The 13,857-nt window shown below is 42.0% G+C and overlaps 1 protein-coding gene across 1 annotated transcript in view; it reads right to left on the bottom strand.

Annotated features, from left to right (window-relative positions):
* The window catches only part of OGDH (oxoglutarate dehydrogenase), a 94,705-nt gene that overhangs the window by 36,453 nt on the left and 44,395 nt on the right, over window positions 1-13,857 (bottom strand). Inside the window, 1 exon segment of the mRNA XM_010374574.2 lies at window positions 8,972-9,016. Within this exon segment, the coding sequence (XP_010372876.1) occupies window positions 8,972-9,016 (45 nt within the window).

Raw genomic sequence — 13,857 nt, 5'->3', positions numbered from 1 at the left:
CCAATCACTCAGCAGGAACCAACTGAGTAAGCACTAATATTCGCTGCAGCACTGTGGGGGAAGACACCACCTCACCTGAAAGTGCATCTCAGTTTGAGAAAGAATAATGCTGGAAGAGTTCTTTCCCTGGCATTATATACTTGTTTCATCTTGCTGTATCAAAGAGGAAGACTATCAAATGATACCATACATTCTTTTATCCAGTTTGGCACCTCTCCTGACATAATATATCAGCTACAGTACAGCAAAAAGCACAGTTCAAGAGTCACTAGCACTTGAATACCTTACATCAGCATTTTCTCAGGCTCCAGGAATGCACAATGAACCGGTATTCTGCAAAGTCTCCAACATTTGACTGAACCTGATGAAATGTTCTCATTGTTTCCTGGCCAAATTAAGACTAAAAGGAGCCACTGTGAGACGTAAGGGTCCAGCACGGGATTAACGGTGGTAGTTTGCAAACACAATTTTGTATTTTGATCTCCTTGGAGATTTATAAAAAGGCTTGTTTCAAGGCTCCAATTCTGGTACTGACTCAGTGAGTCTCAGGGTGGGCCCACGATTCTCCCAAGGAGATTCTGATTCAAGCATGGTTTGGGAACTACAGCCTTTATTTATCTAATGCTTTAGGAAAGGTTTTTTTTTTTTTTTTTTTTTTTTTTGAGCCGGAGTCTCACTCTCTCGCCCAGGCTGGAGTGCAGTGGTGCGATCTCGGCTCACTGCAAGCTCTGCCTCCCAGGTTCATGCCATTCTCCTGACTCAGCCTCCCGAGTAGCTGGGACTACAGGCACCCACCACCACGCCTGGCTAATTTTTTGTATTTTTAGTAGAGACGGGGTTTCACCGTGTTAGCCAGGATGGTCTTGATCTCCTGACCTCGTGATCCGCCTGCCTCGGCCTCCCAAAGCGCTGGGATTATAGGCATGAGCCACCGCGCCCGCCCTTGTTTTGTTTTTTAAGTCTTACAAGCAAACTCTATATTTTCCAAGCCCTGTTTGTTTTATTAAAACAAAGCAAATCTGGCTTTTTTTTTTTTTTTTTTTTTTTTTTTAACCTAGAGGGTGGTGATGGTAGTAGTGGCTTAGTTAAGCCTGCCTACACATTCCCTGCTGTTAGTCTGTCAACACTGAGGGCACAGTAACCACTTGGGCCTAGGTGAAGTACATGGCTCTTGCCACTTATGGCCTGGCTTTCAGGCAATTGCCCTATAGTATTTATGGAGGAAAAACAGAATCATCTTTGAGAAATTTTTCCTGACTAAAAAACTCAGGCCAGGTGCAGCTGATTGGGGACCAGAATAACAATGCACATTTTGTTGGGAAATATTTTGATTGTGAAACTAATCAGTTCAGCGTATGCCCCCAGATAAGGACTGTCTATTGGCTGCAATCTTTCAGCATGAAGACCCTGTGAAGTAGGGGCCTACTGATATCCCCTGACCTCACCATGTGATGGTTTTTCACTTCTATCATCCGGAGTTCATAGTTCTAGAGCCTCAGAACTGCTGGTACACTTTTAGTTCTTTAGCTATCTGAGAAACTAAATCTATAGATGAGGGCTTTGTGAAAGTGGAGTAGACATATTCTTCCCTATTCCCCCAATAAGTACAACTAAAAATCCTAGACATTATATGCAAAACGATCATAAGACAACTCTGAAAGGTGGAGAGAATAAGGCACACCGGCTAGGGAGGTCTCAAGGCAAAATACACCAAGAAGTTCCCTGGAGTTTCTTTATTGCTTCAAATATCGCAGACTTGGAACAGAAGAACCAGCAACCCCAAAACTTTAAGAGGTATATTTGATAACAAAAGCCCGACAAAAGCTGCTCTCTATCAAAAGACCAGGAAAGAGGTAGCCTATCAAGACAAAAAACTTTTAGACAAAAACTGCTCTACTACAGCCAAATACCAGAGAAAACACTGTGACCCCGCCCTCACCAGGCTGTAATGGGCCCTAGCACCCAACCCCATCCCAGAGGTTTCAGCGAAGGCCCAAGAGGGAATCCAAAATGTCCTCCTCTCTGGGAGGTAATGCATCAGCCCCTTCCCCTAACCCCAGTAACAGTGGATACTTGAGTGGGAGAAGGACTTCCACCTCTGCCAGGAATAACAAGGTGGGGCCCTCCCCTTCCCCCACCACAGTGGGGAACAGTGTCTACAAAAGGTCTGCTATAACAGAAGATTTAAATAAGATCCTGACTCTCATGATACCCAAAATGTCCTGGTTTCAATAAACTATAATTCATAACAAGACCCAAAAATATCTCATAGTGAATGAGAAAAGACAATCTACAGACATCAATACCATGATGACCAAGATGTTAGAATCACCTAAGATGTGAACGGAGTCATCATCAAACAATTTCATCTTTTTTTTGAGACAGGTTCTCACTCTGTCGCATAGCCTGGAGTGCAGTGGTTTGATCACTGCTCACTGCAGCCTTAACCTCCAGGGCTCAGGTGATCCTCCAACCTCAGCCTCCTGAGTAGCTGGGACTACAGGCACACACCACCACGCCGAAGCTAGTTTTTATAATTTTTTTGAGACAGCGTCTCGCTCTGTTGCCCAGGCTGGAGTGCAGCGGCATGATCTCAGTTCACTGCAATCTCCACCTCCTGGGTTTAAGCAATTCTCCTGCCTCAGCCTCCTGAGTAGGGTAGCTGGGACTGCAGGTGTGTGCCACCACACCTGCAGTTCAAGCCCAGCCTGACCAACATGGTGAAACCCTGTCTCTGCTAAAAATACAAAAATTAGCCAGGCGTGGTGGTGCGCACCTGTAATCCCAGCTACTCAGGAGGCTGAGGCAGGAGAATCGCTTGAACCCAGGAGGTGGAGGTTGCAGTGAGCAGAGATCGCACCACTGCACTCCAGCCTGGGTGACAGAGCGAGACTCCATCAGAAAGAAAGAAAGAAAAATAAGAAAGAGAGGGAGAGAGAAAGAGAGAGAGAGAGAGAGAAAGAGAGAAAGGAAGAAAGGGCACAACACCCTTCAAGAGCTAAAAGAAAAGGATTATGTCCAACTAGAATCTTATATCCACCAAAAATATCCTGTAGGAATGAAGGGGAAAGAAATAGAGATTCCCAGGTAAAGGAAAATTACGTTTGTCACCAGAAGACCTGCTCTAAAAAACTGGCCAAAGGAAGCATTTTAAACAGAAAGGAAATAAAGAAGGAATCTTAGAACACCAAGAAGGAAGAAAGAACACAAAAAGCAAAAATCTGGGTAAATACATCAGACTGTCCACCTCTTGGGTCTTCTAAATTATATTTGATGGTTGAAACGAACTTATAACTCTGTCTGATGAAGTTCTAAATGTATGTAGAGAAAATATGTAAGATAATTATATTATAAATGCAGGACGGTAAAGAGATATAAAAGGAGGTAAAGTTTCCACACTTAATATGTACTGAAAAGTTATGACACTGTAGACTATGTCTATGTAAAGTAGTAATACCTAAAACAACTACTAAAAATGCTATATAAAAGGATACACTCAAAAACATGCCAGGCGCAGTGGCTCACACCTGTAATCCCAGCACTTTGGGAGGCCAAGGTGGGTAGACTATAAGGTCAGTTCGAGACCAGCCTGGCCAACATGGTGAAACCCCTCTTCTACTAAAAATACAAAAAAATTATTTGGGCGTGGTGGCGGGTGCCTGTAATCCCAACTACTCGGGAGGCTGAGGCAGGGGAATCGCTTGAAACAGGAAGGCAGAGGTTGCAGTGAGCCGAGATCATGCCACTGCACTCCAGCCTGGGTAAAAGAGCAAAACTCTGTCTCAAAAAAACAAACAAACAAACAAAAAACTATACATAATTAAAAAAATTTTTTAAATGTGTGTTTAAAACTCCACAGCACAGGAAAATGAAAGCAAAGCAATGAAAAGCAGAACAAAAAATAAATAATAAAATGGCAGGCTTGAGCCCTAACATACCAATAATTACATTAAACATAAATGACCTAAATATAATAGAAGACAGAGATTATGAAGAGTGGATAAACATAAAACAAAACCCACCTACATGCTTATCCACAAGAAATTCACTTCATATGTGATACAGACAGGTTGAAGTAAAAGGAGGAAAAAATGTATCATGTAAACATTAATCAAATGTAAGTAGGAGTGGCTTATATTAATATGAAATGACTTCGCAGCAAAGAAAATTACCAGAGACCAAGAGGGACATTCCATCATGGTAAGAGGGTCAATTTACTGAGAAGATACAGCAATCTGAAATGTGTAAACACCAAAGAACAGAGCTGCAAAATATGTGACCCCAAATCTGACAGGACTAAAAGGAGAAAGAGACAAACCCACATTTATAGCTGAAGACTTTCACACTCCTCTCTCAATAACTGACTAAAAAACTAGACAGAAATTCAGCAAAAATATAGAAGAACTCAACAGTCATTAACTAACAGGATCTAACAGATGTGTGTGTGTGTGTGTGTGCGCATGCATGTGTGTGTAGTTTAGAGATAGGGTCACCCAGGCCAGAGTACAGTGGTGAAATCATAGATCACTGCAGGCTTAAAATTCTGGGCTCAAATGATCCTACCACCTTAGCCTCCTGAGTAGCTGGGACTACAGGCATGCACCAACATGCTTGGCTAATTTTGTTGTTGGTGGTGGTGGAGATAGGGGTCTCGCTATGTTGCCAGGCAACAAACTCCTGGCTTCAAGTGATCCTCCCATCTCAGTCTCTCAAAAGTCCTGGATTTATAGGCATGAACCACCATGCCTGGCTCTAGCAGACATTTAGAGAATACTCCACCCAACAATAGCATTTCAACAGTAGCATTCTTTTCAAGCAGCCATGAAACATATGCCAAGACAGACAATATGGTGGGCCATTTATTAAAAACTCAACAAATTTAGCACAATTGAAATCATATAGGGTGCATTCTCCAACCACAATAAAATCAAACTAGAAAGCAATAATAAGAAAAGTAACAAGAAAATCTCCAAACACTTGGAAATTAAATAACACCCTTCTAAATAATCCAAAGGCCAAAGACAAAATATCAAGGGGCATACGAAGAATACAGTAACAACCAGCCTGGGCAATACAGTGAGATTTCATCTCTATAAAAAATTTTAAAAATAGCCAGGCATGGCGGCCTACACCTGTAGTCTTGGCTACGTGGGAGGCTGAGGTGGGAGGATAACTTAAACCCAGGAATTAGAGGCTGCAGTGAGCTGTGATCATACCACTGCACTATAGCCTGGATGACAGAGCAAGACCTTGTCTCAAAAACAACTGAAAGAAAATGAAAATACAACATATCAAACTTTGTAGGACAGCTAAACCAGTACTGAGAGAAACATTTATAGTAGTAAATACATCAGAAAAGAGGGATAGTCTCTAATCAATAATCTAAGTTTCCATTCCTAGAAAAGAGGGAACAACAACAAACAAGCCAAAAGTCAATAAATAGAAGGAAATAATAAAGAGCAGAAATCAATGAAATTGACAACAGCAAAACAACAGAGAAAAACCAGTGCAACAAATAACTGGTTCTTTGATTAGTAACACTGACACATCTCTTATAAGACTGACAAATAAAAAGAGGACACAAATTACCAATATCAGGAATGAAACAGGGTATCAATACAGAGCCTTCAAATATCAAGAAGATTCTGTTCCTTTTCTTTTAGTTGAAAAAGAAATAAAAAAAAGAATGACTATCAAAAAGATAATAAGGGAATACTATAAATAACACTACATACATTTGACAACTTAGATGAAATAAACCACTTCTAGAACACAAACTACCATTACTCACCCAGTATGAAACAGATAATTAGAAAAGCCCTATGGCTAATAAGGAAATCTAATTAATAAATAAAAACCTTGTGAAAAATTAACCTCTAAGCCCAAATGAAGAAGAGTTAACACCAATTCTATTCAATGTCTTTCAGAAAATAGGAGAAACACTTCTCCATTCATTTTATGAAGCCAGAATTACCCTGATACCAAAAACAAAGATAGTACAAAAAAAGAAAATGACCAATATCCCTCATCAATATGGATGCAAAATATATAAAGAGACAAAGACATATAAAAAAAATTATATACCATGATCAAATGGTGTTTATTCCACTAATCCAAAGCTGGTTGAATAATCAAAAATCAATCACTACAATCTACTACATTAGCATTAAATTGCCTACTGTTAAAGAATAAAAATTGGCCGGGTGTGGTGGCTCATGCCTGTAATCCCAGAATTTTGGGAGGGTGAGGTGGGCAGATCACTTGAGGTCAGGAGTTCTAGACCAGTCTGGCCAACATGGTGAAAGCCCACCTCTATTAAAAGCACAAAAATTAGCCAGGCGTGGTGGTGCACACTGGTAGCCCCCACTACTTGGGAGGCTGAGGTGGGAGAGTTGCTTGAACCTGGAAGGCAGAGGTTGCAGTGAGCTGAGATCGCACCACTGCACTCCAGACTGGGCGACAGAGCAAGAATCAGTCTCAAAAAATAATTTTAACAATAATAAATCACAAGATCATATCAATGCAGGAAAAACATCTGACAAAATTCAATATACATTCATAATTAAAACTATCAGAAAAAAATATGAAAACAGAGAAACTTCCTCAGCTTGATAAAGAGCATTTACAAAAAGTCTACAGTTAACATTATACTCAATGATGAAAGGCTAAATGCTTTCACCCTAAGATCAGGAACAGGGCATATAAGGCTATCCACTCTTACCTCTCTTATTCAGTACAGTGCTAAAAGTTGTAGCTACTGTAATGAGGCAAGAAAAGAAAAGAAAAGGCACACAGATTGGAAAGGATGAAACAACTTCCTATTTTCAGATGACATGACTGTCCATATAGAAAATCCTAAGGAATCTACAAAAAAAGAAAAAAAGAAAAAAAAAAAGGCCCTAGAATAGTTCATCAAGATCTCAGAATGCAACATAAACACTGAAATCAATTATATTTCTATATACTACCAATGAATATGTGGACATCAATGTTAAAAAGAAAATAATAAGTATAAATACAACAAAACATATACACAATGTATATGCTGAAAACTACAAAAAGCTGATTAAAAAAATCAGTGATCCAAATAAATGAGGAGATACACTATGTTCATGGATTGGAAGACAACATGGTAAAAATGTAATTTATCCCTAAATGGATCTATACATTTAAGCCAATTCCTATCAAAATGGCAGTGAGGTATATGTAGACATAGATACGCTTATCCTCAAATTTACATGGAGAAGGAAAAGGTCCTTGAATAGTCAAAACAATTTTGTAAATGAAAAATAAAGTTTAGTAGCTACAGTAATCAAGACACTGTGGTATCGATGGAAAAACAGACACACAAAGGAAAATAACTGAAAATCCAGATATAGACCCACACCAGTAAGTCCAACTGATTTTTGGCAAAAGTACAAAAGCAATTCAATGAGGAAGGACATAGTTTTCAGCTAATGGCGCCAGAACAACTGGACATCTACACACAAAAATATAAAATGAACAATAAAAGAATCTTGATCTAAATACCTTATACAGAAATTTACTCAAAATGGATCATAGATTTAAATGTAAAACACAAAACTATGAAACCTTTAGGAAAATACATTGGAGAACAATTTGGGGATTGAGGGCTAAGGAAAACGTTCTTAGACTTCATACCAAAAGCACAATCCATAAAAGGAAAATTAACAAACTGGATGTCATCAAGCTTAAAAACTTTGGGCATAGAAGCTGAGCTAGGAAACGAAGGGGAAAAAAGATTACAAACTTCTGCTCTGCAAAAGATCCTATTAGCCAAAGAATGGAAACAATCCATTCTAATGAAGAGGTCCTTCAACAGGTAAATGGTTAAAAACAATCATCCACACCATGGAACACTACTCAGCAATAAAAAGGAACAAACTATTGATTTACACCAACAACCTGCGTGAATCTCTAAAAAAATTATTCTGATTGAAAAATGCCAATCCCCAAAGGTCACATACTGTGATCCCACATGTATAACATTCCCGAAATGACAAAATTACAGAAATGGAGAACACAATAGTGGTTGCCAGGGAATACAAGTAGTGGCTGGGATGGGAGGGAAATAGATATGGTCATAAAAGGGCAACAGGAGGAATTCTTGAGGTGATGGATGTCTAGAGTCTTACTTTATCAATTTAGTGTAGTGGTGTGATGCTGTACTATAGCTTTTCAAGATGTTACCATTGGGGAAGCTGGCCAAAGGGCACAGAACTGTTATTTCTCACAAGTGCATATGAATCCACAATGATCTCAAAATAAAAAGTGTAATTAAAACGTAGAGTCTCACAGATATTAGAAGGAGAAAAAATATAACTGCTTAGAGAAGCCAGAGGGTAAAGAAGAGACTGGTCACCAGGGAGGATGACAACAGGCAGATGATCCCCCAGCATTTCAACTCTGGATTCCTCAAATGTGTTTTGCCCAACCGAGGTCATTAAGAGTTCTTGGTAAGTTTTTATTAATACTTCAGTTGGCCTTCAAACATAAAACATTTAGGAAATCTTGCCCAAAATGCCCAGGAAGCAGAATGTGGAAGAATCCAGAGTCCAGTCAAAGCCTCAGCACAGAATGTGGAGGACAGGACAAGCCACCATGCAGAGCTGAACATGGCTTCATGTGCCCAGCTGGCTACGGCAGCAGCTAAAGGTGAACGATGCTGAAGATGGAAGCTCACAGTGAAGTGATGAAGCACACGTGAAGATGAAAAATGCTCTTTGAAACACAAAATGAACAGAAACAAAACAATACCATATAAGTAGCTCTACTTATTGGTTAATAACTAAATGAAGGGAAAAACATATTTCAGAACAATTAGCAAACTTAAAAACACGCGACAGAAGCTGTGTCAACTTTCCCCATAGTGCATGCTAGGAAAAGTTGCACATCCTATTCAAATGAAGTCCTCAACTCTGAAAAGGTGAAAGGCTCATTATTTTCATACCTCCTACTGTTAGCATTCGAAGTCGTTCCTTGAAAACTGCAAGATCTGAGAGGCAGAGTGGGGTATCATGGGTGAGCGCAGAAGGAAAAAGACAGGTGAGAGTTAGTTTTAAAAAGACCCAAACACCAAAACCCTACACCATCACCGCAGTAACAGGTAGCACAGACACCATCACAGGGACACACACATCAAGGGAGAAATGGGTGGGTTACAGGATCAGGGGATCAATGCTGTCAAACATGGAAATGATTCATAGAACAGCTGGAATAAGGTGAATCAGAAGGAGGGGAGGTTAGCACCCTGACAATGGAAAGCCATCAGGCAGTGTCGTTTGAGAGCTCCTCATCTCCTTAGCTTCAAGAAGCGGCGGATAACAGCACTTTCCTGGGAAGTCACTACTTTGAGATGAAAATCAAGGAAAAGAAAATGAAAAAGCCTAACTTTTAGAGTAGCCATTTCTCAGCACTAGATCAGGGGGCAGACTACTCTAAACTGTAAGACTTTGAAGAATTCTAAAGAATGGAAGGGAGTCCTTGATCTCCCATCTCAAGAAGGCAACTAGAAAAGAAGAGCTGAAAACAACCCAAGAGCAATAGCTACATCTGCACAGCTGTACATTTCCTTCTACCTGTACACTTTTCATCAGATTTCTACTCTACATAAACAGCCTTCTGAGCCACTGGTGAAATCAAGACATTTATTTGGATACACAAAACATGCTCCTGACCCTTGCTGTCTGGGCGTGTGGGCCTGGGGGCAGGGTCAGGAAGGTAGGCAGTAACACAGGCACACAGAGAGGCTGATGGTTGAGCACTCAGAGCGCTGTCACTGGGGATGCTCTCCCTGCTGGGAGTGCAGAGAAAGGCCAGCGAGTGCTTCCTTTGAAGTCAGACTCAGATCCCCAAGAAACAGGCCTGCTTCCTAGGGCTGTGGCAGGGGCTGCAGATCTCCAGTCCTGCGCAAGTCACACTGTCTCCTTCCCCCAAGGAACAACCTCTGAAGAACTCAGAGCCAAGTGGCTCTTAAGACAACAGAATATCTAAGTGTCGATATTTTGCTTAAGGCAAGGATGAAGAATCTTACATTTTTCCTTCAATCTTCAAAACCAAGACATGAGACCATGTCAAGATGCCGTGAGTGCTCCTGTGGAGCTCTGAGGTGTATGTTAGTCACCCTGCAGACTCCAGGTAAGGATCCACACAGGGGAGGGCCTCAAAAGAAATCTTAAATACTCATTCCCATTTTTAAAAATCTAAAGGTAATGTGGTAAAATGTTTACATTCTCAGTACTGAGTATGTGAATGCTCTTACTTTTATCTGTACTTTTTTTTTTTTTTTTTGAGGCGGAGTCTCGCTCTGTCGCCCGGACTGGAGTGCAGTGGCCAGATCTCAGCTCACTGCAAGCTCCGCCTCCCGGGTTTACGCCATTCTCCTACCTCAGCCTCCCGAGTAGCTGGGACTACAGGCGCCTGCCACCTCGCCCGGCTAGTTTTTGTATTTTTAGCAGAGACAGGGTTTCACCGTGTTAGCCAGGATGGTCTCGATCTCCTGACCTCGTGATCCACCCGTCTCGGCCTCCCAAAGTGCTGGGATTATAGGCTTGAGCCACCGCGTCCGGCCACTTTTTTGTATTTTTAAAATAAAAGGCAAACAAAAGACACAAATCAAAGAAGAGGAGAGTGAAGAGAACAATAGATGATATTCTGGTTGTCACAATTTACAGAAAGCACACAGATTTTCCAACACCTGAGTGCTTTGAAGCACTGTAAATGAGCACTGTAAATTACTTCTTGAAGAGTGCAGGTGCTGTGAGGGAGGGGAGAGGGAGTGGATGGAGAGTTGGCCACAGTACTTCCAAGTGAAGCACAGAGGCAGGAATGTGACGCCAGGAGCTAGGGGACTTGGTTTACCAGTTTCTGGGTATCTCCAGTCAAAGAATCTTCTCAAATGTCAGATGTCTGCTTGGCCACGATTCATTCTCCTTGAAGGTGACCATATCGCCCATGGCTTCAACCACCCTGGGTATGTTCCTAGCTTGGCCCCGCCCTTCCGAGTCACTTAGGAAACCTCATCTCCAGCTCCTCAGTTATCTGTGGCACAGCATGCTGCATACGGCAATCAATGTTTACTAAATGAACTGCTCTGTATCACTCTGAAATTTACAAAAGCTAATTAAACATCAACTCTATTTTTAGCTTATTTTTCTCAGCCATCAAAGGAACAAACCGGAGAGCCCTGGAAGGTCAGCAGGATGTGTGGAAACTTTGTCATCCCTCGCTGTGCTGTTAATGACAGCAGGTTGTCCGGGAAAGGCAAGAGCTAAGTGGTTGACATTTTGCCACATTTTTGAACTTTTAAATTGACTTTTTTTTTTTTTTTTTTTGAGACGGAGTCTCGCTCTGTCGCCCAGGCTGGAGTACAGTGGCCAGATCTCAGCTCACTGCAAGCTCCGCCTCCCGGGTTCACGCCATTCTCCTGCCTCAGCCTCCTGAGTAGCTGGGACTACAGGCGCCCGCCACCTCGCCCAGCTAGTTTTTTTGTATTTTTTAGTAGAGACGGGGTTTCACAGTGTTAGCCAGGATGGTCTCGATCTCCTGACCTCGTGATCCGTCCGTCTCGGCCTCCCAAAGTGCTGGGATTACAGGCGTGAGCCACCGCGCCCGGCCAAATTGACTTTTTAACTATTTAACTCAAGCTCATTCCCTAAAATGGTATTAGCAATTTGTAAACATCAATGGTAAATGGGAGAGAAGTTTCACACTTTCTTTCCATTTATTTATACAATTGGTTTTTAATTCTCCTTTAATTATGTTTAAATCTCACATTAAAGTACATCTCACTGAGTGCAGTGGCTCATGCCTATAATCCCAGCATTTTGGGAGACGAAGGCAGGTGGATCACTTGAGCTCAGGAGTTTGAGACCAGGCTGGACAACATGGTGAAACCCTGTCTCTACTAAAAATACAAAAAATAGCTGGGCATAGTGGCACATGCTTGTAATCCCAGCTATGTGGGAGGCTGAAGCGGGAGGATCACTTGAACCTGGGAGGCAGAGGTTTCAGTGACCTGAGATCCTGCCACTGCACTCCAGCCTGGGCAACAAAGCGAGACTCCATCTCAAAAAAAAAAAAAAAAAAGAAAAAATTATTAGGCCAGGCACAGTGGCTCACGCCTGTAATCCCAGTACTTTGTGAGGCCGAGGCAGGTGGATTACATGAGGTCAGGAGTTCGAGACCAGCCTGGCCAACATGGTGAAACCCTGTCTCTACTAAAAATACAAAAATTAGCCTGGTGTGGTGGTGCACACCTGTAGTCCCAGCTACTCAGGAGGCTGAGGCAGAAGAATTGGTTGAATCCAGGAGGAGAGGTTGTAGTAAGTAAAGATCGTGCCACTGCATTCCAGCCTGGGCGACAGAACGAGTCTTTATCTCAAAAAACAAAACAACAACAACAAAAAACCCAGTAAAGTACACCTCAATCATTTTTGTCACTGTGAAAAGTTATACTATAGAATTTATACCGAAACCACAGACAGTGGCATTTTTAAGTGGGAAACTAATTCAAATGCTACACTTGAAAGATAAAATTGGGCCAGGCGCGGTGGCTCACCTCTATAATCCCAACACTTTGGGAGGCTGAGGGAGGGGATTCAAAATGATTTCAAGGCCGGCCTGATCAACACAGTGAAACCCTTTCTCTACTAAAAATGTAAAAATTAGCCGGGCATGGTGGTGCACATCCGTAATCCCGGCTACTTGATAGAGGCTGAGGCACGAGAATCACTTGAACGTGGGAGGTGGAGGTTGCAGTGAGCTGAGATTGCACCACTGCACTCCACTCTGGGCGACAGAGTAAGACTCTGTCTCAAAAAACAAAAATAGTAATTAAAAAAACCAAACAACAGCATGAAAAAACTGAAGGCAAGAGTTTCTAATTAAGCAAGAGTCTCTAATTGTTTCTAATCAGGCAAATGAGTGGGCCTCACCGTCTAGACCTTTCCATTGGTAATACCCTGGTTCTAGTGTTTTGCAATATACCCCCATATCTACCGTGCACCTCGTGGCACCTCAACTGATGGCCCTTCTTCAAGAGCCAGTGGAGAAAGCCTCCCTATGAGCCCGCCTACCACAAGACGTTGGGTTGCCACTACCTCCCGCCCTGACTGGATTCATTCAGGGATATTATAACATGAGATTGGTGCCTCATTCTCCAGGTCTGCAAATTTGCTGTCAAGGAACCTCACTATGGAATGTGAGAGAAGAGAAATGTGTATTCAATACGTCTCAACTGGGTGCAGAGGCTCACTGTTGTAATTCCAGCACTCTGAAAGGCCAAGGCAGGAGGGTTGCTTGAGCCCAGGAGTCCGAGATGAGCCTGGGCAACATAATAAGACCCTGTTTCTATTTTTAAAATAAAATAAAATAAAATAAAAAAATAAAGCATCTCATGTTGGAACTTTCAACCTTCTTTCCCAAGGGAAATGAGACCTATAGTACAGCCTGGCACAAATTAAGATGGGCATCTGGGGATTTACCTGGAAAGTGGCCCCTAACTTAAACACTTCATTAAAAAGGTATCTCTGGCCGGGCGTGGTGGCTCACACCTGTAATTCCAGCACTTTGGAAGTCCAAGGCGGGTGGACCACCTAGGTCAGGAGTTCAAGACCAGCCTGGCCAATATGGTGAAACCCGTCGCTACTAAAAATACAAAAAATTAGCTGGGCATGGTGGTGGGCGCCTGTAATCTCAGCTACTCAGGAGGCTGAGGCAGGAGAATTACCTGAACCCGGGAGGTAGAGGTTGCAGTGAGCTGAGGTCATGCCATTGCTTTCCAGCCTGGGCAACAAGAGCAAAATTCCGTCTCAAAAAAAAAGTTATCTCCGTTCA

Source organism: Rhinopithecus roxellana, chromosome 6 (genome assembly GCF_007565055.1).
Source record: "Rhinopithecus roxellana isolate Shanxi Qingling chromosome 6, ASM756505v1, whole genome shotgun sequence".
Classification (NCBI taxonomy): Eukaryota; Metazoa; Chordata; class Mammalia; order Primates; family Cercopithecidae; genus Rhinopithecus; species Rhinopithecus roxellana.
The sequence above is the reverse complement of the archived record's forward strand: the minus strand, read 5'-3'. Positions and strand labels throughout refer to the sequence as shown.